At 53.5% G+C, this 24,052-nt stretch overlaps 1 protein-coding gene across 3 annotated transcripts in view; it reads left to right on the forward strand.

The window, feature by feature from the left end:
- CARS2 (cysteinyl-tRNA synthetase 2, mitochondrial) overlaps positions 1 to 23,328 on the forward strand; it is a 44,721-nt gene extending 21,393 nt beyond the window's left edge. For 2 of the 3 annotated variants that reach the window (XM_078453040.2, XM_078453037.2), the window contains 8 exons: positions 9,078 to 9,211; positions 11,490 to 11,557; positions 18,034 to 18,100; positions 18,652 to 18,790; positions 20,544 to 20,667; positions 21,326 to 21,450; positions 22,647 to 22,853; positions 23,177 to 23,328. In XM_078453040.2, the coding sequence (XP_078309166.2) occupies positions 9,078 to 9,211; positions 11,490 to 11,557; positions 18,034 to 18,100; positions 18,652 to 18,790; positions 20,544 to 20,667; positions 21,326 to 21,450; positions 22,647 to 22,853; positions 23,177 to 23,273 (961 nt within the window). In that variant the 3' untranslated portion in view covers positions 23,274 to 23,328. The remainder of the gene's footprint in view (positions 1 to 9,077; positions 9,212 to 11,489; positions 11,558 to 18,033; positions 18,101 to 18,651; positions 18,791 to 20,543; positions 20,668 to 21,325; positions 21,451 to 22,646; positions 22,854 to 23,176) is intronic. The other variant, XM_078453043.2, reaches the window with a different exon arrangement.
- The last annotated feature ends 724 nt before the right edge of the window (positions 23,329 to 24,052 follow it).

The raw sequence follows: 24,052 nt of genomic DNA on the forward strand, positions 1-24,052 counted from the left end.
GTTATGACCCCAGGGTCATGGGATTGAGCCTCACATCAGGCTCCATGCTCAACACGGGGATGCTCTCTCTTTCTCTGAAATAAAAAAAATAAATAAAAAATAAAAAAAGATTTGAAATGAGTTTCTTGTAGGCATCATATATAGATGGGTCTTATCTTTTTATCCACTGTCACCTTATGTCTTTTGATTGTAGCATTTAGTTTACATTCAAAGTAATTCTTGATAGATATGTATTTATTGTCGTTTTGTTACTTGTTTTGTGGTTGTTTTCATAGTTTTTCTCTGCTCCTGTTTCCTCTTTCATGGTTTGCTGGCGCTCTTTAGTGATATATTTGAATTTCTTTCTCTTTATTTTTTTGCAATCTATTATTGGTTTTTGATTTGTGGTTACCTCTAGGTTTGTTTATATTGTCTCCTGTATATAGCAGTCTATATTAGGTTGATGATCACTTAAGCTTTAAACAATTTTTTATTCTTAACCATGTTTTAGGTATATGGTGTCATACTTTACGTCCTTTTATTTTGTAAGTCCTTTGACTGATTTTTTATAGATATACTTATTTTTACTGCTTTTGTGTTTTTTCATTTTCATAGTCTTAGTTTGGTCTTCCCTTTCTACTCAGAGAGTCCCCTTTAACATTTCTTACAGGTTTGGTTTAGTGGTTATGAATTCCTTTAGTTTTTGTCCAAGAAACTCTTCATCTCTCCTTTTATGAGTGATAGCCTTGCCAGATAGAGTATTCTTGGATGCAGGTTTTTTTCTTTCAGTACTTTGAATATATTATGCCTCTCTGGCCTGCAGAGTTTCTGCTGTTCTGAAAAATTAGCTGATAGCCTTATGGGGTTTCCACTGTATGTAACTGTCTTCTCTTGCTGTTTTAATTTTTTTTTTTTATCACTATATTTTGCCATTTTGATTATTCTGTATCTTGGTGTGGACCCCCTTGGGTTACTTTCCTTGGGGGATTTCTGTGCCTCCTGGATCCAGATATCTGGCTCCTTCCCCAGAGGAGGGAAATTTTCAGCTATTATTTCTTCAGATAAATTTTCTGTCCCCTTTTCTCTTATTCTGGAATCCCTATAACGTGCTTGTTATTACACTTGACAGGGTTGCTGAGTTCCCAAAGTTTATCCTCATTTTGAGTTTTTTTTTTTTTTTCCTCTCACCAGCTCAGTTTGATTACTTTCTGTTGCTCTGTCTTCTGGGTCATTAATTAGCTCCTCTGCTTCCTCTAGCCTGCTGTTTATTCCACCTAGTGTATTTTTAGTTTCATTTATTGTGTTCTTCATCACTGTTTTTGTTTGGTTGTTTGTTTAATCTTTCTGTTAAGGGCCTCACTGACATCCTCCACTCTTTTCTCAAATCCAGTGAGTATCTTTATGATCACTACTTTAAATTCTCTTTCAGATACAGTACTTACCTCTGTTTCACTCGGGTATCTTGCTGCGGTTTTATCCTGCTCTTTCATTTCGGACATACCCCTCTGTCTCATTATATCTAACTCTCTGTTTCTAGGTGTTGGGAAAGTCAGCTATGTCTCTTGCTCTTGAAAGTAGTGGGCGGTATGCACTTTTAACTTTTAAAAGTCGGTATGCCTGACTTTTAACAAGGGGCACTGGTCCTTTTCCACGGGGGATGCCAAGCTGCTGTGGAAACGGGGTGGCTGGGGCTACTCTGCGAAGTATGCACGGGAAGGGGGTGCAGTTTTAATAAGGTTTGTGTGTCCTCCCTGGGAGGTGACCCGCCACCCCACCGGGATCGAGGCCCCACAAAATATGTGGGTTGGGACATTCGGTGTTGGTGAGCTTCGGGTCAGTCTTCTGGGGAAGGGGATCGCAGCACTGGGGCTAAGTCAAGCATGGGGTAGGGGGACAGTATAAGCAATTTAGGTCATGTCAGTGCAGTGCTGGTTCCCACAGGTGGCTGTGTGTTTATGCTGAGGGGCAAGGGAGGGAAATGGTGTCTTCCATGGCCTTTGTTTCTGGAGGGATCTCCCTATGATCCCTGCCTCTCCAGATACGTCTGAGATGAGTAAATAGCTGTCCTTCCTGTATGCCCCAGGCTTTTTTCAAACTGCTGCTTTGGAGTTAGGACATGTGCAGGCTGTTTGTTGTGATCCCTCTTTAAGGGCAGACACTCAGCTTCCTAACGCCCTCCTGGCTCTCCCAGAGCCTAGCTGCTGATTTTTTTTTTAATTCTAGGTTTTTAATTCCTGCTGGTTGTAAGAACTCATGAAATTCGGCCTCTCTCACTTTCAAAGCCAAATGCTGTGGGGATTCATCTCCTCCGTGGGGGCTCCCCGGCATGAGAGTCTGTTTCTTGCCCTCCTGCCTGCTCCTGGCTCCCTCCCGACTGTGGTCAGCCGGGGCTATTTTAGCTCCTGACTGCATCTTTGCCCTGCCCACCCCTCTTTGATGTGGCCTCTCCTCTACCTTTAGCTGTGGAGTTTGTTCTGGGAGTCTTTGGGTCATTTTCTGGGTTATTTCTGCTGATGTGAGTGTTTTCTAGTTGTATCTGTGGGACAACGTGAGCTTAGGATTCTCCTATTTCACCGTCTTCCCAGCCTCTCCCTAGACCACCTTCCTTTTACTTGCTCTTGGTTACCAACCCGCTCCCCAGAGATGGTTCTGGATCGGACCCCTCAGGCACCACCCCAGCTTCCCCTTTCCTGGCTCCTCAGTCTTCAGTCTGCCCACTCTCCCAGCTCTTCCTGGGCAGCACCAAGTACTGGATGTTTCTGTCTTGGGGATCTCCACAAACAGATGCTTTTGTGATCTCAGTTGCAGATTTGCAGGAATCTGCAGAATCTCCAGATTCTGCTGCTCTTTTTTTTTTTTTTTTTTTTTTTTTTAGAGAGAGAGAGAATGAGCAGGGGTGGGGCAGAGAGAGGGAGGGTGAGAATCCCAAATAGGCTCCGACAGCATGGAGCCCAGTGCAGGGCTTGAACTCACAAATCACGAGAGCATAACCTGAGGCAGAGTCAAAAGTCAGGACGCTTAACTGACTGAGCCACTCAGGTGCCCCGTCTGCTTCTCATCTTACCATCTGCATTTGACCTGCTGTTGTCTCCAGGCATCCCCACTGACTCCTGAGGTCTCCTGAGGTCAGCAGTGACCCCCACCGCCAGCTGGTCAGTGACTGGTGGTCAATACACCTGCCCTTTCCTTGGCTTCTGTGAAACAACTTTCTTCTGGTTTTGCTGGGGCCTCCTCCACCTTAGATCTCTGTAGACGGGTCCTCTGACTTCCCATGGTTCTGTCGGTAGCGAGACGCCCCTTTTCTGTGTGTGTGTGGGGGGGGGGTCGGTGGGTGGTGGGGCACACGGTAGGCGGCACACCACATGTGCTCTCTTGTACAGGCGTGCCTCATTTTACTGTGCTTTGTAGACGCTGCTGTTTACAGACTGAAGGTCTGTGGCAACCCTGTGTAGAGCAGGTCAGTTGGTACGAGTAGCATTTGCTCACTCTGTCTCTCTGTGTCACATTTTGGTGATTCTTGCCATAGCTCAAGCTTTTTTATTATCGTTATAGTTGGTATAGTGATCTGTGATCAGTGATATTTGGTGCTACTGTTGTGATTGGGGGCACGTGACCCCCGCCAGGTAAGATGGCGAACTTAATTGACACGTGTGTGTTCCGACTGCTCTGCCAACTGGCTGTTGCCCCATCTGTCTCCCTCTTCTCGGGCCTCCCTATTCCCTGAGACACAACAGTGTTGAAATTAGGCCACTGATAAGCCTACAGTAGCCTCTAAGTGTTTAAGTGAAAGGGAGAGTCACACGTTTGCCACTTAAAATTTTTTTTAATGTTTTATCTATGTTCGAGAGACAGAGCATGGGTGGGGGAGGGGGAGAGAGAGAGGGAGACCCAGAATCCAAAGCAGGCTCCAGGCTCTGAGCTGTCAGCACAGAGCCCAATGCGGGGCTCGAACCCACGAACGACGAGATCGTGACCTGAGTTGAAGTCGGACGCTTACCAACTGAGCCACCCAAGCGCCAGATGTCTCTTACTTGAAATCAAAAGCTAGAAATGCTTAAGCGCAGTGAGGAAGGCTTGTGAAGACTCAAGACAGGCCAAAAGCTGGACCTCTCGTGCTGAACAATTAGCTGCCTTGTGAATGTAGAGGAAAAGTTCTTGAAGGAGATGAAAAGTGGTATTGCGGTAACCACATGAATGAGAAGAAAGTGAAACAGCTTTTCTACTGATATGGAGAAAGTTTTAGTCATCTGGATAGAAGATCACACCAGCCACAACATTCCCTTAAACCAAGCCTACTCTGGAGCGAGGCCCTGACTCTCTTTAATTCTGTGAAGGCTGAGGGAGTTGAGGAAGCTGCAGAAGGAAAGTCTGAAGCTGGCAGAGGTTGGTTCCTGAGCTTTAAGAAGCTGTTTCTGTAAAAGCGCAAGGTGGAGAAGCGAGCGCCGACCCAGAAGCTGCAGTGAGCTGTCCAGAAGATCTAGCTAAGACAGTGAATGAAGGAGCTACGTTAAACCACAGATTCTCAGTGTAGACAGAGCACCTCTCTGTCAGAAGAAGATGCCATCTCGGACTTCACAGCTGGAAAGAAGTAGTCAATGCCTTGCTTCAAAGGACAGACTGACGCCCTTTTAGGGGCTAATGCAGGCGGCTGGCGACTTTAAGTTGAAGCCAGTACTCATTTACCATTCCACAAATCCTAGGGCCCTTAAGAATTAACGCTGAATTGGGGCGCCTGGGTGGCTCAGTCGGTTAAGTGTCCGACTTCAGCTCAGGTCATGATCTCACAGTTTGTGAGTTCAAGCCCTGCGTCAGGCTCTGTGCTGACAGCTCAGAGCCTGGAGCTTGTTTCAGATTCTGTGTCTCCCTCTCTCTCTGCCCCTCCCCTGCTCATGCTCTGTCTCTGTCTCAAAAATAAATAAACATTAAAAAAAATTAAAAAAAAAAAAAAAAAAAAGAATTAACGCTGAATCTATTCTGTGTTCTGCAAGTGAACAACAAAGTCCGGATGACAGCCCATCCGTTTACAACATGGTTTCCTGAATGTTGTGAGGCCGCTCTTGAGACCTGCTGCTCAGAGAAAAAGATTACTTTTAAATGTTTTTTTTTTTTTTTTTTACGTTTATTTATTTTTGACAGAGAGAGAGAGACAGAGCATGAACGGGGGAGGGTCAGAGAGAGGGAAACACAGAATTTGAAACAGGCTCCAGGCTCTGAGCTGTCAGCACAAAGCCCGACGCGGGGCTCGAACTCACGGACCGTGAGATCATGACCTGAGCCGAAGTTGGCCGCTCAACCGACTGAGCCACCCAGGCGCCCCGAAAAAGGTTACTTTTGAAACTGCTTGTTGACAACACACCTGGTCACCCAAGAGCTCTGATGGAGCTGCACAAGCTTAGCGCTGTGTTCCTGCCTGTTAACCCAGCACCCATTCATTCTACAGCCCATGGATCAAGGAGTAATTTCAACTTTCAAGTCTTAATATTTAAAAAGCACATTTTGTAAGGCTATAGCTGCAGCAGAAAGTGATTTCCTCTGGTGGATCTGGGAAAAGTAAACTGAAAACCTTCTGGAAAGAATTCCCCATTCTAGATGCCACGGGGAACATTTGTGATTCATGGAAAGAGGTCACATTTCAACATGAGTAGGAGTTTGGAAGATGCCGATCCAACATCATGGAAGAGCTTGAGGGGCTCGAGACTTCCGGGGAGGCAGTCACTGAGCTGTGGTGGAAACAGCAAGACAACTAGACTCAGAAGTGGGGGCTGAAGACACGACTGAATGGCTGCATCTCAGGGTAAAACTTGAACGGTTGAGGAGTTGCTTCTTAAGGATGAGCAAAGAAAGTGCTTTCTTGAGATTCCTGGTGGGAGACGCCATGGAGATTGGTGAAATGACCACAGTCATTTATGAAAGCTATGAGACTGTGTCATAAACTCAGTTGAAAAAGCTGCGGTAGGGTCTGAGAGAATTTTGAAAGAAGTTCTGTGGGTAAAATGCTATCAAATAGCTTTGCCTAAAACAGAAATCATTCATGGATGGGAGAGTCCATCGATGTGGCAAACTTTCGTGTTGTCTTATTTTAAGAAACCACCACGGCCACCCCAGCCTTCATCAGTCACAGCCCTGATGAGTTAGTGGCCACCACCATCAGACAAGACTCTCCACCGGCAAAAAGATTACCAGCCACTGAAAGTTCACGTGGTGGTTTGCATTTTCAAGCAATAAAGTATCTTTTCATTAGGGTGTGTACGGCGTTTTGTAGACAGAATGCTGTTGCACACTTAATAGCCAACAGTGTAGTGTGAACATTTATATACGCTGGAAAACAAAAAAGTTCATCTGATTGGCTTGTGATACTTACGTTACTGTGGTGGTCTGGAACCGAGCCTGCGGGAATCTCCTGGATTGCCAGCAATATCTTTTTCTCCCTCTGCACTGTGTCCGGGAACCGCCTGCGGTGGTTCTCGAAGCCCGTCATTGTGCCTCAGCTCCATGGCGCTGTGCTGTGTGGGTGCACCATTCAGCTAGCTGGGACCCTATGGATGAGCGTTCAGTTCCCAGTGTTTTGTTCTTATAAATACCTGCAGTGAGTAGCCTGCAGTGAGTAACACTATTTATTTCCTGTTTCTGGAGGTGAGGGGCTTTTTAGTATCGTTAGGAGCCCATGATTTTCAAACATTTGATGTGTTTGCCTTCATCGCAGATGTTTATTATAATAAGCAGTTTTAAAGATTAGAAACATAGGGGCACCTGGGTGGCTCAGTCGGTTAAGTGTCCAACTTAGGCTCAAGTCATGATGTCGCAGTTCGTGAGTTCGAGCCCCGCGTTGGGCTCTGTGCTGACAGCTCAGAGCCTGGAGCCTGCTTCTGATTCTGTGTCTCCCTCTCTCTCTGCCCCTCCCCTGCTCACACTCTGTCTCTGTCTCAAAAATAAACATTAAAAAAAAATTTTAAAAAGAATATTAAAAAAAGATTAGAAACATAAAATACAATTAAGGTAAACAGGTCAAAGTGCCGGCTATGCCCAAACTTGAAGACCGGCAAACCCAGCCCCCTTGAGTTGGTCACCGTGTGGTGCTGTTTGCTGGCCAAGTCTGAGCGCACGCGTCGGGCGAGTAATGCCCCAAGACAGCACTCTGCCCCAGCCACTGACCCCAGACTGGCTTCCTTGTCCGGGGACGCTCTTTCCGTTCCACCGGGTGGGAGGGCCACGTCCTCCGGGACCCGCCGATCCAAGATGCGTTCATTCCACTGATGGCCTAGAGGGATGCTTTTCCACCGTGCCTCCCCTCCTGTCCTCACCTGTGATGACGTCCAGATGACTCTTCTGGAAACGCATCCGGGAGCTCCAGGCCCAACTTTTCGTTAACAAACTACCATACTGTCAGTCCTGCTGTATACACTTAGGTGTATATATAAATGCTTTTGATTTAAGACCAACGTGGGCTGCATATTAGGTTGTAAAAAGATACTTATTTGTAGATTCGAATAATTTCTCTAAAGTAGTAGAAAAAATGAACTAAATTTCAAATTAATATTCCCATTAAATATTTTTGTTGAAATCTAATGAACTAAGAGAACTCCTCGGGGTTCTCTTATATTGAAACAGGTCTAACATATGGACAAGGATAGAAACTAATGTAAGCAACAGCAAGGATCCACAGTGTAGCTTTATTTTTTTTTTTAAGTAACCTCCACCCCAACGTGGGGCTTGAACTCACAACCCTGAGACCAAGGGCCGCAGAGCCAGCCCGGCACCCCCTCCCCCATTTAGCTTTGTTAAACCCTCATGCTGTCAGCTTTGTCTCTGATCTTTGTAAAAACGAATCACTCATTATAAATAGAAAGGAGCCTCTGTTGCTCTCCTCCCTAGTCCTGCCCCTCCTGCCTCATGCGCCCTGCGCGGTGTTTGAACCAAGACTCCGAGATTCTCTAAGCCCGTCACCAAGGATGTACAAGAATGGGCTGGCAGGTTTTTGCCATGCCTGGCGTCTCTGTGGCCAGCGTGGACGTGGTCTTTCCAGAGCCGGCCTGGTGGGAGAAGAGTCGGCTTTCAGCAGAGGGAGCTCAGCGAGGCTATGGCCCCTTTGGAAATGTCTTTTTTAACCACAGTGTCTGCACCCGCAGCCCCTCTGAGCTCTGGGACGGGGAGGGGACAGGTGGCTGCATCTGCCCACAGGCCTGCGTTCCCCCCATGCTGACCACGCGTCTCCGTGTCGTCCGAAGCGTCCTGCTCAGCCTGGCCTGTAGGTGCTGGTGCCTGTTGCTTCGCAGGTGCTCTGGGGACAGAGCCAGCTCCGTGGCCCCCAGCAGCCCTGTAGGTTTTAGGGTGCAGTTTTGTGGGACGTGAGGTTTTCCGGGAACGCCACAGAATCAGACGAAGCAGATGTGCCGGCAGCTGAAATGCATTGCTTTGAATTCAGTTACCTTGTTATTTATAAGTGATTACTAAATAGGTACATTTTCAAGAGCCATGACAAGAATTCTCTTGATTTTATAGTTCTCTTTTGTTAAAGTTGGAAAACCACTCAACTCTACCTGTTGAAGAAGAAAACATAATTTTGTTGTTTTTAAAAACTGTATATTGTAGGTGAATATTGTAGGTATTTTCCATTTGAAAGACATTCTTCTTTGGGGCATCTGGGTGACTCAGTCGGTTGACCATCCAACTTCGGCTCAGGTCATCTCACAGTTAGTGGGTTCGAGCCCCACGTCAGGCTCTGTGCTGACAGCTCGGAGCCTGAAGCCTGTTCGGATTCTGTGTCTCCCTCTCTCTCTGCCCCTCCCCCACTCGGGCTCTGTGTCTCTGTCTCATAAATAAATAAACATTAAAAAAAATAATAAACAAAAACAGTATATTGTATCCAGAACAAGGAGAATTAAGCCTCTTTACTAGGATGTAAAACTATGAATCAGGGATTTATGAAGTAAAAACAGAATTTCAGTTTCTCCCTTTTGCATCAGCTAAATGATCACACATACTGATTTTAGATTGAGATCCATTTGATCCTTGCACAAAGGCCAGGAGGGCTGGCCGCCAGACGGGGTATGGAGACGCGTGCTGTTTGAACTGACCCCCCACTCTGTGCTGTCCTGCAGCTTGGTGTTTGGAAGCCGGCTGGACATCCACTCGGGCGGGATAGACTTAGCTTTCCCGCATCACGAGAACGAAATCGCCCAGTGCGAGGCCTTCCATCAGTGCAGGCAGTGGGGAAATTATTTTCTGCATTCTGGTAAGTCGTGACTTCAGGTTGACTGTGCTCTATTTCGGTGCTGTCGCTTCTGTCACAATTGGAAAGACATAGCTCGGTTTGCAGGGGAAGAACCTGTCCTCTGTCAAGGTGTTGGAGTTTAAGTCCGCCGGATGTGAACTTCCTTGGATGGGACTGGAGTTACGAGGGCGGGAGGGCTGACTAGTGCGTGCAGAATGTTCTCCGTCGCTGGGGCAGCGCTGGCAGAGGCACTCTGCTGGCTGGCGCACGAGGCCCGGCCTCACTCATGCAGGCGTCCGTGACTATAAGCCCTGAGGCTGCTTGGCCCAAAGCGTGTCCACTGCCACGTTTTCCAGTGGACAACGACTGCCCCCACAGTCGCCGCCACGTCTGCCGCTGTGCCCTGGAACAGCCGTCGTGGGTCTCTGCCACCCCAAGCCCATTTCTGCACCTCCTTGGAGGAGCGTGCGGAGGAAATGCAGAAGCGGGGCCGGTGAGCTGTCTGGTACCCGCTCCGGGACAGAACCCGGCAGGGGCCAAACTGCATTTCTGCCGGCGGTGTGCACGCTGGCGACTCCCTGGAGGGGACAGGAGCCCCGTGATGCTGCAGGGCCAGCCCGGTGGGCGCCTCAGAAGTGACCCCCGGAGCCCAGTGTAGCCCACAGTCAGGGGCCCACCCTTGGCTTCAGGAACCTCGGGAAATAGAGCCTCCCTTTGGCCTGGGGACTGGAGAGGAAGGCCCACGTCGAGTAAATGTGTGCAGAGCCTGTCGGACAGGGAGCCTCCGCGGAATGAAGGGCTGTGTCCCACCCCGGGTCAGCTGTGTGGGGGCCTGCACCACACGTCATGGTCGTGCTCCTGGTCACTTAGTTTTCTCCTGCGCCTGTCAGCGAATGTGGGCCCGGGGACCAGAGGGGACAGCGGGCCAGCGCCCCTCCTGCTTCCCTCCAGGAGTCACTAACGAGGTGTTTGGGGGCCACAGAAAAGCAGGTCCTGTTCACCCCCGGTTTGGGAACAGAAAAGGGTTTTCGTTGCTGCATTGTGACGACTGTGACAAACTATTAAGACAGCGGGCTCTCTGCCACTCTGCTGTTACCCTGTCCTGGAGAGACACTGGTGTCTCCTGATGCACAGGAGGGTTAACACCCCTCTTCTGAAGTAAGTGAACGGAAGATGAGTAGTCGGATGTATTTCATTTTCTAAATATTGTCAATTAAAAAAAATGGGGGGGGCCTGGGTGGCCCCGTCGGTTGAACGCCCCGACTCTTGATTTTGGCTCAGCTCATGATCCCATGCTTCGTGGGATCGAGCCCCGAGTCGGGCTCTGCACTGAGTGCGGATCCTGTTTGGGATTCTCTCCTTCTCTGCCCCCCTCCCCCGCCACGCATTCTCCCTCTCTCTCAAAATAAATAAACTTGAAAAGAAAAAAAAATTTAGTTAAAAAAACTAATAAAAAAGCGTTTAAGTTTAGTTATAATCTCTACATCTGACAAGGGGCCCGAATTTGCCACTCTGAGAGCAAGTCACATGCCCTTCCAGCTGAGTCAGCCAGGTGCCCCTAAGAGAGTTTTAATTGTGTTTGGTATGTATATGTTCTATGACGTTATGTGTTTGAGGTCATAGTTGTTTGGAAGCTACACTTTTTAACCAGTTCTCAGAAAAACTGGCATTGGGGCTCCCTTGTGCTCGGGCTCCTGTCAGAGAAGGCAGAAGCATTTTCTGCGGGAGAGGTGAGGCCCCCCATCTCCCGCGCCCCACTCCCCCCCGCCCCGGAAGGAAACCGTGTGAAAGCAGGGACTGAGAAGCTCCTGACGTGGGCTCTTGTCTCCCATCACACACACTCACACACACACTCACACTCACACATTCTCCCAGGCCCTTGAGAGGCCCGTGCCAGCAGACTGCAGCACACAATCGGATCATTCGCAGAGACCCGCGCTTTGGAACCTCTGAAAACCGGCACATATTGCCAGGCGCGGGGTCTGCAGAGCCCCGGGCTCTGTCCTTTCCTGGGGTGAGGGGTCTGCGGGATAGGGCGGGGCAGACCTGCCGACCTCGAGCAGGCGTGGCTGTGGGTTCCCTTTTCCTGGGGGGCCGAGCGTGGGCGAGGGTCTGGGGAGGGGGGGTGGGGCACGGGCGAGGGTCTGGGGGGGCACACTATCCACACAGATGCGGGCGTGTGCCTGCTGGGGATGCAGCGCAGCATTGCGGGAAGTGGTGCCTGGCGCTCCGACAGAACCAGCCCTCTCCTCCTCCTCCTCCCACCAGACTCGGCACAAATCACCGTTTTTTGTTTCAGGGCATTTGCACGTGAAAGGCAAAGAAGAAAAAATGTCCAAATCGCTGAAAAACTACATCACTGTTAAGGTAACCCTGCACCGCTGGCCTGTCTGGAAGGGCGACCCCAGGTCTTTGACCCCCGTGCTCCAGGTCCTTGTCCCGTGGCCCCGACAGGCTTCTCCTACCTCCCAGCTTAACGTGCGGTCTGAGGGTGGAGGCAGCCCTACTCTGCCACCCGGTGTCCTCTTGGGGCGGTGCCCTCCGCGTCCCCCTGCCCTCTCCGGGCGGCCTCCCCATGGATGCTGCCTAGCTCCTCCTGCGTGCTGGGACTCACGCCACCTTCTTGCCTGAGCCCCTTCCCGCACTCAACCCTGAGTCACACCTACCCCTTTTCCTGTCCCACCACCAGCCTGCTGGCCTGTGGCTTTGGGGCTTCACTGCCTGTGGTTTTGAAAGCCACCTGTTGAGAAAAGCATCACTGCGCCGTGGGGATGAGGGGCGGGAGGGGGCGTCCACACGAGTGGAAAGCAAGTGAGCCAACGGGAGCGCTCCAAACACTTCGGTCTTCGTGTTTGGGGCCGTGAAGCCAAACACGGTTGTAATGGCAAATACTGAAGTGACAAGGACAGTTACCAGACCTTTGTCCCCTGAGTCCCTGGCCCGGAGAGCTGTCCCCACCAGAGTTACGTTACATACAGCCGGCCCCGTATCTGCGGTCTCACTCACCGGTGTCCAGAGGCAGTGACAGCCTCACGCTGCGCCACTGCCCTCCTGTCATCCCAGGGGACGCTTATTTTCTCACAAGAGGGGCGAGAACAGGACCAGAAGGTATGTCGACAGAGACAGAGGCCACGGGCACTTACATCACAGTATGTTGCCACAGCCGTCCTGTAGTTGATCTCGTGCTGTGCCTCAATTACAATGAAACGTCGTCACAGGCGTGTTTGTATAGGGAAGACCAGTAAACACGGGGCTCGGTGCTATCACGTGTCCAGGCGTACACAGGGCCTCAGAACGCACCCCCTCCGTGGACGGGGCGGGCTGGAAGCCAGAGCGGGGGTCCTCCTCATAAAAGCGTCTTTATCGACTCCTCTTTAGCAGAAGTGTTCATTCTTAGACACGTTTTCCTGCAGAAAAGTTACTTACACGCTCACCACACAGGTTCAAGAGTTATCACTTTTCCTGCACCTAAGGGAGTGGTGGGCATGTGTGCACGTATGCATGGTGTATGTGTGTCTCATCACCACTGTCGTTGAACCGTTCAACACCGCAGGCGTCACGACCCTTCCCCATCCCGCCCGCACTCCTGAGGACAAGAGTGACACGTCAGCAGTGGCTTCTCAATACCAGTTCCCCAGTCTGCGTTCTGACTTTTCCACGTGTCCAGTGTCCCTCAGAGCCTGGTGTTTTTAAAACCAAGACCTGGTGAAGCTTCGCGTGCTGCGTTTGCGGGCCGTGTCTTTCCAGGCTTCTCAGGGGAAATGCTCCGTGGTGGGAAGGCACGGAACCGAGTTCCCGTCGTAACCGTTCTGCGGGTACAGCGCGGTCGTGCTGACTGCCCTCACTGTCGGGCTGGATGGCTCTGCCGCTTCCTCCTCGTGCACAACCGACACTCTCCCCATTGAGCATCTCCCCGCCCGGCCCGGCCCCGGCATTCCGCATCCGCTTTCTGTTCCCACGATGGGGGTGTTCCGTGGACCTCGCGCCAGCGCAGACAACGTTCATCCCGTTGTGGCTGTTTCACTGGGCACCGCGTTCACACGTCACCATAGCAGGTGACCGGGGCTCCTCCCTCCTCACACGCAATTATATCCTCCTGTTGTTTGGTTGGGTGGGTTGTTTTGGCTTCTGATCGACAACAGCCTCTCCCTGTGGTGTTAACCTTTTTGAAGGGATGAGGCCAGTTTTGGTGAATGGCCCACGTTTTGCATGTCTGTGGTGTCCTGTATCATATGTCCTTTGCATATCTGTGGTTTCCTGTCTTTCCTCGTAACTGGAAGCGAGGCCTCAGGCCTGATTCGGTTCAGGTTCAATCTTTCTGGTGGGAAACTTCCTCCGTGGTGCTGTGGGCTTCACGCAGCATCCCTCTGGGGCCACAGCGTCAGGCTGTCCTGCTGGTGACGCTGGGCTTGACTGCTCGGGTAAGGATGGCCACCAGTGGAGATTCTTTTTTCTGTATTTTTTTAGTATTTTTTAAATTTTTAAAAAAATGTTTATTTTTGAGACCGAGAGAGACAGAGCATGAGCAGGGGAGGGGCAGAGAGAGAGGGAGACACAGAATCCAAAGCAGGCTCCGGGCTCCGAGCTGTGAGCACAGAGCCTAATGCGGGGCTCAAAGTCACAGACTGTGAGATCATGACCTGAGCTGAAGTCGGACGCTTAACCGACTGAGCCACCCAGGTGCCCTTTTTCTTTCTTTTTTAAAGTTTATTTATTTTGAGAGAAAGAGAACAGGGGAGGGGCAGAGAGAGAGGGAGACACAGAATCCGAAGCAGGCTCCGGGCTCCGAGCTGTCAGCACAGAGCCTGACACAGGGCTCAAACTCACAGACCGTGAGATCATGACCTGAGCCGAAGTCGGACGCTTCACTGACTGAGCCCTCCAGGCGCCCCGCTGACAGAGAGGTTCTTATTTGTCTTTCGTGAACATGGAGAACCGGCGAGGTGATCTGCATGGGGCGTCCTCTTCCCAGACCACCTCCAGTCTGTGGTTTTCTCATGCTCTGGTGGCTTCACCCCATCGTGCGTGTCTCTGGTCCCTGCAAAGCACGCTATCTTGTGCTGTTGCCCCCGTCACACTCCCTGGCTGGCAGTCCTTTTCAGAGACGGGGGCTTGTCTGTTCTTTTTTTGGTACCACTAGGAGTTAAGCTTTTATTTTCACTCTGTGTATTATCAACTCAGCTTTCATTCTTTTTGTGCTGAAATTATTCCAGCTCTGGCCTGGGCAGGGGGGAGGGACGGGGAAGAGGCTCCTTCTTCTGGGGGAAATGCCCCGCGCATCCTGGCTTTTGGCCCCGTTTCCCGTTGCATCCTGCCCCAGTGCTGCCACTCCCCCCAAGGAGCTCGCTGCCTTTGCGGGAAGATGGAATCTCGAACCAAGATCTGGATGCTCGGTGTGTCTACCGCAAGAGTGACATTGTTTCCAGGCCTCTTCAGGGGACAGAGCTGGTGGAGATGAACCCATGTGCGTGTAGTTGGTCCCTGGAGTTCATTGTGAACTATCCAGTCCCATACTATAGGACTTTCTGGTTTTAGCTCTTTTCCCTCTTTATGAAAAATCTTGTTTCCTTCCTTACAACAGCACATCAACTTCATGCTTTCTCTTAAAATTGACATATTTAAAATGTTAATACCAATAGTCTTATTAATGGTAAAACTACTGAGTGAAGTTAAAGTTTCCTTGCAATTCTTGTTTTTAAGAACAGCTTTATTGAGATATAATTCACATATCAGAGGATTCACATTTTTTTTTCATTTTATTTATTTTAGAGAAAGCACACACGGGGGAAGAAGGACAGAGAGGTAGAGAGAACATCCCAAGCAGACTCTGCACTGTCAGCATGGAGCACAACATGGGGCTTGAACTCACAAACCATGAGATCATGCCCTGAGCTGAAACCAAAAATCAGACACTCAACTGACTGAGCCACCCCAGGATTCACCCTTTAAATTGTATTATTTGGTGGTTCTCAGTGTCTTCAGTGGCTGCACAAGTCTGTGTTCCCACCAACGGTGCACGAGGGTTCCTATTTCTTCTCCACATCCTCACCAACACCTATCGTTTCTTGTGTTGTTGATTTTAGCCACTCTGACAGGTGTGAGGTGGTGTCTCATAGTGGTTTTGATTTGCATTTCCCCGATGATGAGTGATGAGCATCTTTTCAGGTGTCGGCCATCTGGATGTCTTCTCTGGAGAAGTGTCTGTTCATGTCTTTTGCCCATTTTTGAATCAGGTTGTCTTTTGCTCTTCATAGATTTTGGATACTCACCTCTTTATCAGATACACAGTTTGCAAATGTTTTCTCCCATTCCGTGGGCTGCCTTTCCGTTTTGTTGATGGTTTCTCTTGCTTGGTGGTTGGATGCGGTTGCCTTTTCCTTCTGTTATTACCAGGAATTAGTCCCCAGAGACTGATTGCTGTAGAAAGACTACAGATTTCTACTCAAAGTACTATACTCTACAGGCGCCACCCCCCTAAGGGGGTAAAAATTCTGAATGGGAGGAAAACCCCTTTAAAATAAAATCGTAGGGGCACCTGGGTGGCTCAGTTGGTGGAGTGTCTGATTTTGGCTCAGGTCATGATCCCAGGGCTGGAGGATTGAGCCCCGCTCAGCGTGGAGCCCGCTTAAGACTCTTCCTCTGCTCCCTCCCCTGCTCATGTTCTCTCTCTCTCTCTAATACTAAATAAATAGTAAAGTAAAATAAAAATAAAATCCTACCATCCTAACATCTTAAAACCCTTTTTGGAGTGAAATAGAGAACACAGCTACCCAGAAATATACGAAAATGGAAGGGAGGCTGTCTTTGTTTAGAGACGTCAGAGAGCTTCATCAGACATAAAATGGCTGTATTACCACAGAGTCTTTAAATGTTTTTACTAAATGCACAAATACAAGCATAAAGTCAGCAGGGAAGGAAAGGTACCCAGTTCACAGAAAACACAGACGTGTGCAGAACAGGTGCATTCTGGGTGCGGCTGTATTCGGACCCAGGAGATGCACCGCTTTGCTCTGCTGCAGACCACTCCCCACGACTCCCACTGCACACACCCGACATCTGGCAACATCTTGGGAGGAGAACACAAGCAGCAGTAGCAACAACAAGGAACTGAAATGAAGGGGGGCGGGGCGGCACGGGTCCCCTGACGCCAGCTCGCAAGGAAGCAGCTCACACCCGGCTGTAGAGCCGTGGAGCCTGTGCTTTTGGGAAGGAATTCTCAAGAAATGGCCCCAAGCTGAGGGGACCCCACGCGGGAAGCCTGCCCCCCCCGGCCCCCGCTCTGCAGGTGCAGACCCAGATGGGCACTTGGGTCCACCGGGGCCGCACACGGGAGCTGTGACACCAGGGGCCTGTGCCTCAGCCGCCCTGCTCACACAGCCTCACAGACCGCAGTGGGGAAGGGACCCAGAAGTAAGACCTAAGTGGGGTGCAGCTTGGAGCCCGCAGCAGAGCAGGGATCTGGTGCCGTGTGGGCCGCTTGTCAGCTCTCCGCGCCTCGTGTCTTTGTCACCGTGGTGGGGCAGACACTGTTGTGACGCAGTGCAGCTTAGCAGTTTGTGACGAAGTCGTGGGAGCCTTCCAGTAGGTTCTGCCATTGGCAGTGTAGCAAGTACTCAGCATGTAAGGGGCTACATCCACCCCCCACCCCCCTGCCACCACAAGGCCACGTCAGCCCCCGGCGTCCTGTTATTGCTATGCGGGCCCCAGGAGGCCAGCGGTCATGTTAACCCAGGGGACAGGCTCTGCCACTGCCTCCAGGGAGCTGCCCACCGGTCCTCATGCAGGGTCCCGGCCACCGCGTCCCCCCCAGCTGTGACATGTGGGTCCCTATGGCCAAGGGGAGGCCGGAAGCCACCGCTAGACGTGGAGCGGGAGAAGGGCTGAGAGAGTCTCCTTTTGCTCACACAGAGTCCACGACGCAGGGACATTTGACTCAAACCCCACGTTGTCAGAGGGTCCCGTTGGAGCCGGCCTGTCCTCGGGGCCACTGCTGGTCATCGGTGTGGGCCCCCGTGGGCTGGGTCTGAGTGTCCCAGGCAGGCCAAGCGGTGCCCAGTGGCCTGTCTTTGCATCCCTGCCCTGTGAGGTCGCCGAGTGCCTCTCACCAGCCACCACAGACAGGGTTTGGGGTTGTTTTAACAACTTCTACAACAGGTTCTTGGGGTATCTGGGTGGTTCAGTGAGTTAAGCATCTGACTTTGGCTCAGGTCATGATCTCACGGTTCATGAGTTCGAGCCTCGCGTTGGGTTCTGTGCTGACAGCTGGGAGCCTGGAACCTGCTTCGGATTCTGTGTCTCCCTCTCTCTCTCTGCCCCTCCCCTGCTCCTGCGCTCTCTCAAAAGTAAATGAACATTAAAAAAAAATTAAAAAGAATTTAAATGACAGGTTGTTAGTTTTCCTCAGTTTAACCAGGGGCAGGGTATCCTCTGAGAACACGAGCTGGGTGCCCGCCTCAGTGCAGTGCGTCAGGGAACAGCCTGTGGGAGGGTGAGTTGGTCTCTGCCCTCAGTCTGACCCTGGTCCTGGCCTGTTTTGATGTCCCAGGCAGCTTCCGCTCCTGGGACCCCTGCCATCATGGGGCCTGGAGCTGTGCCCATCCTCTTGGGACCATGTCATGGCAAGGGGCTCCCAAGGTAAACATCGGTGTGGACCCCCTGCGTCAGCGCAGAGCAGGGGGCCTTCCCCGCAGACGCAGTCTGAAGGGAAACGTGGGGAACGTGCAAATAGGGTGGAAACAAAACCAAGCTGTCCATAAAAACTCCGACGTCTTGGTAAGTGGGGTTGGCTCACACGGTCATAGCGCACGTTATAATTTCCGGGTTCTCCCTGATTTCTCTGCCAGGACTTCCTGAAGATGTTCTCCCCCGACGTCTTCCGGCTTTTCTGCATGCGAAGCAGCTACAGGTCAGGTGAGGCCGCGGCTAGGGGCCGAACCCAGTGGTTCGAAGGACCCACACTCAGGCTGGGGAGGAAGCACAGCCTTGTCAGTGTGGCTGCCCTCGTGCCTGTGGGTTTGGGTTCTGAGTGCAAGCCCAGCGCTCGGCCAGAAGATTCTAGAAGCTTGTGTCTTGGAGGCCGTGGGTTCTCCAGTCAGCCCCTGCCCTGCTCTGTGTGGGTCTGGATGGGGTCCCCCGGTGACCCCCTCCCAGGTGGAGAGTGCGTTCTCACTGTAAACGCTGAGTTTGAGGGCCTGTCCTGAAATACAAGCCCCGTGTCCCCACCACCGACTGATCCCCCAAGCAGTGGTTCGGGGCCCAGGATCTCCTGTCCGCAGGAATGAACCCCTTGGCCAGGCGTACTGGGGGTGGTTCTCCGTGTCTTCCAAGGAGGGGAGGCCCGGGGCGGGGCGGACCCTCGCGGTCCCAGGGGGCAGGGGGGCGGTGGTATCCGTGTCTGCTGCTTCACTTGTGGCTGCGAAGTGCAGTAGCTCCCCAGGTGACCGCATGTGTCCCCTCCGCAGCCGTGGACTACAGTGATGGCACCATGCTGGAGGCCAAGCACCTCCTCCTGGCGGCAGCCGCGTTCATCGAGGACGCCCGGGCCTACATGAAGGGGCAGCTGGTGTGCGGCCCCGTCGGGGAAGGCCTGCTGTGGGAGAGGTAGGTGCCCCCCATCCGCCCCAGGGTCCTGGGTGCTCGATGTGGGGCTGCCGAGAGGGCAGAGGCTTCTGGGGGCTGATGCGGCGCCTCAGGCGAGTGGTGGTCCTGTTGGGGAGGGACGAGGACGCCCTCAGAGGGCGGCTGTGCAGGGGTGGGTGACACCCGTGCCCGGACAGGGCGCTCACTGGTGTGCTGGTGAGTGACGCACAGAGGTTCCAGGTGCCTCGCTCCATGGTTCGGTAGGGCTGGTGGGTGCGAGGCCGAGTGGAGGGGGGTGGCCTTGGTGGCTGAGCTCAGACCTGATCGGGGGTCGACCTGAGGGTCTGCATGAGTGTGTGTCCCCCTGCCCCCTGCTGTTGCACGCGGGTGTCTGTGGTCACAGGGCAGCCGAGGTAAGTATTAAGCGGGGGACGTGGGGGGACCCCCGACCCTCCACGTGGAAATCGCCTGGTTCTGCTGCTTTGTTAAGTGGTTAGATGTGTTCACAAGACCAGGGATTGACATCAGAGATGGAAAGGAGCTGGAAAGACCCAGGAAACTGGGGAAATGCTTGTCTGGTTAGGAGGAAAAGCAGCAAAGCCTGGAGCACTGGGACAGGTGGGGGGGGGGGGGTGGCACCATCAGCAAGACTCGGCAGCCATCTAGATGGCGGATACAAGGGACAGGTGGACACCCTCTTTGCCTTGGGTGCTCCTCACTACTGGGCCTGGTGGAGGGAGGGGGTAGAGGCCATTCGGCACTCTGGAGGCCAGGTTCTGCTTTGTGACAGAGAGCCCTAATTGTGGCCTGTTCCTCGTTGCCTGGTCACTCAGGCCAGGCTGGAGAGCAGCCACTGCCCCACCATCCAGGGCCGCAGGCCCACCAGAGGGGCGAGTGTCCAGGGGCTTTGCCGCCCCAGTTCAGGGCTGCTTATGATGCCGGAAAGGGTCCCGGGGCTCCACCTGCTTGGAAATCGGGGAGTTCGCAGGAAGTGGGGGGATGTCCAGTAATGGTGGACAACAGGGAGCCCATGTTGCAGACGAAGCTTCAGTGTATGAGGCAGCAGGCGTGCAGGAGAGGGGAGGGCCAAGGGACACCTGCACGTCCTTGGCATGGCTGCGGGCGGGGGGGGGGGGGGGGGTGGGGAGGAGGTGGACTATCATGGAGACTGCACTGGCTGGCAGGGCTGTCACAGCAGAGGGACAGAGGTGGAGAGGCTGCAGCCAGGTGTGGGGAGCAGGACGCACTCAGAACCTGGGGGAGGTGGGGGCAGGCCCTAGGGGCCATTGGATCCCAGCTCTGACCAGCTGCCCACAGACAGGTGTGGTTCACGGGGTGGGGGCAGGGCACAAGCTGCTGTGGCCTGCTGGGACTGCGTGACCCTGAGGTGGCCCGTCGGGACCTGAGGCTGCCCTCCGAGGGAGGCCGGGCTCTCACCATGCAACCATGTGCCCTGCCTGCAGGCTCCTGGGCAGGGGGGTTGACCTCGTGCCGTCCTTCCCTCCAAGCCTGCCCAGGCCACTTCTGTGTAATGCGGGCCGAATGCGGCCTGGCCTCGCAGGAATGCTGCCTTTCCCACCACCGCATTCTTAAACCCTTACAAGCTGCCCACACGCATAGCAGGGGTTCAAACCTGGGTTTTAGGGGCTTTCTCCCTCTGAATTCTGGGGTAACGTGACGATTCTGGGCTAGTTCTCAGTAGGGGCGTCTGCAGTGGGGAGGGCCCTGTGCTGGGCAGGGCGGGGGCGCTGAGGAACACCCGTGTCTCTCCAAGGCTCCGCCACACCAGGGAGGCTGTGAAGGCTGCGCTGGCAGACGACTTTGACACGCCTGCAGCGGTGGACGCGGTCATGGACCTCATCCACTGCGGGAACGGACAGCTGCAGGCACGCACGAAGGTAGCCCCAGCACGCGGCCGTAGCACTTTCTATCGGCGGGAAGGCAGGGATGCCACCCTGCCACCTCCTGGGGTGGCCCCCAAGGCCTCCCCTGACTTCTGGGAGCTGCCCTGTCCTGCATGGGACCCGCCCTCCCAGAGCAGGGAGGTCGCACACACGGACAGGCAGCATCACGTGTTTGCTGATACAGGAAGTACCTCCTGATGCCCCCGTTTGCTCAGGGGAACTCGGGAGAACCCGAGTTTGATGGGATGTGAACTAGGACGTTGGGGGAAGCTGTGTGTTGGGACCCCAACTGTGCCCACCCCACCAGGCCCATCTTTGGGCCTTGGCAATAATCCCCTTGGTGAGGCTCTGTCCCCGTGAGCCAGTGACCCCCCCCCCCCCCCCAAGGACCCACCTGCTGAGAGCATCACACCGGGGTTAGGTTTCAATATCCAACTTTGGGGGACACAAGCATTCAGACCTACCAGATCCCCGTGTTACAGATGGGTAGACTGAGGTGCAGGGGTGACGTGGCTTCCCCGTCGTGCGGCGGGCTGGCGAGGGGCAGCTCTAGGACTGAGTCTAGAATGTCCTCCCGGCACAAGGACCTGAAGCCGGGACCGGCGGGGACCTGCCAGGTCTCTGTTCCACGTCACTTCCTGTGCTTTGAAAGTGCCCCTTTTGGGTGATCTGCCCCAGGAGCCCAGTGGTCCCAGGAGTCCTGCCGTGTTCGGCTCCATCGTGTCCTACATTGAACACTTCTTCGAGACCGTCGGGATCTCTCTGGCGGACAGACAGGTACACCTTTCTCTTTTCAGGCCTCACTTGTAGGATTAGGACTATGTGCAGGAACCACTGACTTTTCCCCTTTTAAAACATTCATTTCAGTGGATAATTGTGTTGAATTTACTTACGTGCTTAAAACACATTCTTTAAAAAGGAAAGAGGCTTAGAGCTAGTATCTTCCTTCCGGAAGCTGCAGGGAGCCCATGCGGACTGCCTGCTGTCACTTCTGCACGTGTACTCCTGTGTGGTGTTGACTTTGTAAGACTCAAAACGCAGGTAGTTGCACAGAGGACGTTTTTCCTGAGCCTCTTGAGAGTAAGCTGCCGGCCGAGCCCCTCGGTGTCTCCTGCCCCCCCCCCCCCCACCTCCTCCTCAGGCAGCCTTCCGCACACACCCCCTCCAGGGCCCCACCTCCATGGCACCCTCCCCACGCTGTCCTGCCTGATGGCTTCAGGACTGCGAGACCAGGGAAGGAGGGGAAAGGTCAGGGCTTCAGACAGGTGTGACCGTCACACGCGTGCTGGGATCTCTCTTCCCAGATTGTGCTGTTGAGTAAGAAGAGGCCTGCCTGGCCCAGCCCTCATCAGAAAGTGCTCCCTCACCTTCCCCGCCTCGGCAGCTGATACCGGCTCCCACTTGGGGCTCACGTTTTTGTAGTCGGAAATTCGTCTTTTACTGCAGAAGCAGTAACTGAAGATAGTATATGTTCCAGAAGCTTGACCCCACAGTTGTGAAATGTGTAATTCACACATGTGAACAGCTGCTAGGATCCCCTCCCGTAAGGAAGAAGCTATGTCGGGGAGAGACAACTTCTGGCAGCTTCAGATGCATGCGACCCACTGAAATTTCTCCCCTGGGCACGGGGAGTGTTGGCCAGTGTGCGAACCACGTGCGAGGTCTATGCAGTTTTGAGTATCTGGTTAGAGGGAACAGATTCGGTTCTATTAGTCGGTATGGCGTGGACTTTCCGACTCTTGGTAATCACATCTGTGCACTCGCAGCTCCTGGCACGGCCGCCTGGCCTCCCGGGGACCCCTCCCTCCCAAGGACGTGGGTGGCAATGGGGAGCTCTGCCTGGTGACCTAGGTGTGCAGGCCAGGAGTGTGGAGAGGGGCCAAGGGCCCAGCCCAGGGAGGACGTGCTGCACCCCCCACCCCGGACACGGCCGCTTCCCGGCCTCACTAACCACGCTGCTCCCCTGGGTATAGTTCGTTCCAGGCGACGGCAGCCAGGCCGCTCTCCACAGCGTGGTGGAGGAACTGGTCCAGTTCCGGCTCAAGGTCCGGCAGTTCGCGCTGGCCAGCGGAAAGGCCACCGGGGAGGCCCAGCGGCAGCAGCGGCTGGACAGGCAGCCCCTGCTGGAGGCGTGTGACGCTCTGCGCCAGGACCTCACCGCCCACGGCATCAGCATTAAGGTGAGCCACCACGGCCGGGGGCACTGTCACCCCGAGGGCCTGTGTAAACCAGGTGGGGGCACGCAGACACGGGATGGTCCGAGCCAGACCCGCTGGGCTGATGGCGCTCGTGAGCAGAGGACCACCCCTCCCCCTGCCCCACTGACACGAGGGACCCATGGGAATATGTACTGGGGAGGAGACGCTGCGGCTGGGGATGGATGCAGGAGCAGGCCCAGGTGGCCCAGGCCCGTGGAAGCATTGGGGTGGCAGTGAGCCCTGCGTCGCCCCCTCACGCCGTGAGCTGAGGGAGTCCACTCAGCCAGAACCTTCTTCCTCTGCAGGACAGGAGCAGCACGTCCACGTGGGAGCTGCTGGGTCAGGACCGCAGACCAGGGAGCTGAGGGCTCCCGACACAGTTCTGTAAAAGCTTTACATTAAAGTTTCCTATTGTAGCTGTTTAGTGAACATGGAAGTAAATCACAGTGACGCCGTATGCCCGAAATGTGCATTCTTCATGGTGCCGATGGACAGGGGCGGTTCTCAAACCTCCTCGACAACATTGGTCCTTGACACTGGCCCTGTGTCCCCGGGTGACACCATGGCAGGACCCCACGAACACTGGAGCCCCGACATCAGGACGCAGGTCTCACAGGAGTCAGGACGGAGTGGCCTGCACCTTGAGCCCTGGGCAGTGCTGAACTAGGGGTGAGGACCCGTCCCTACATTCCCTTCTGGCTACACAGGTAACGTGTTAATCATAGGAAACAACATAACCACTCCCGCAGTCACTGCTGCACTCTGACCGTGGTCTCTTCACGCCGCATGTAACCTTTTCAACCATGGTTCTTGTGTGCCATCCTTTGTGGGAGACATAATTGGGCCGTGCTCCAGCGGCCGATTCTGGAAGAGTCTGGATGCCAGGGTGAGAACAAGTCACAGGGCGGGACATGGCCGCGTGGCTCATGGCATGGCTGAGCGTGTGGTCTCCCTGCTTTCAGTCTGTCTCTTCCCCCCCCACCCCCACACCCCGCAGGCCGTGGCTGCACCCCCCCTGCTGTCCCATACTGCCGAGATGGCATTTCCTGGGCCTGTGGGTGAGCACACGGCCACCTTCACTTCATCCCTGGCCTCCAGGACCCCAAAAGGCACCAGTGTCCCCTTCTACCCATTCATAACTAGACTTGCCTACAGTGACCCAGCTCGTGCAAATATACCCT

Source organism: Panthera onca, chromosome A1, assembly GCF_046562875.1.
Source record: "Panthera onca isolate mPanOnc1 chromosome A1, mPanOnc1 haplotype 2, whole genome shotgun sequence".
In the NCBI taxonomy this organism is placed as follows: domain Eukaryota; kingdom Metazoa; phylum Chordata; class Mammalia; order Carnivora; family Felidae; genus Panthera; species Panthera onca.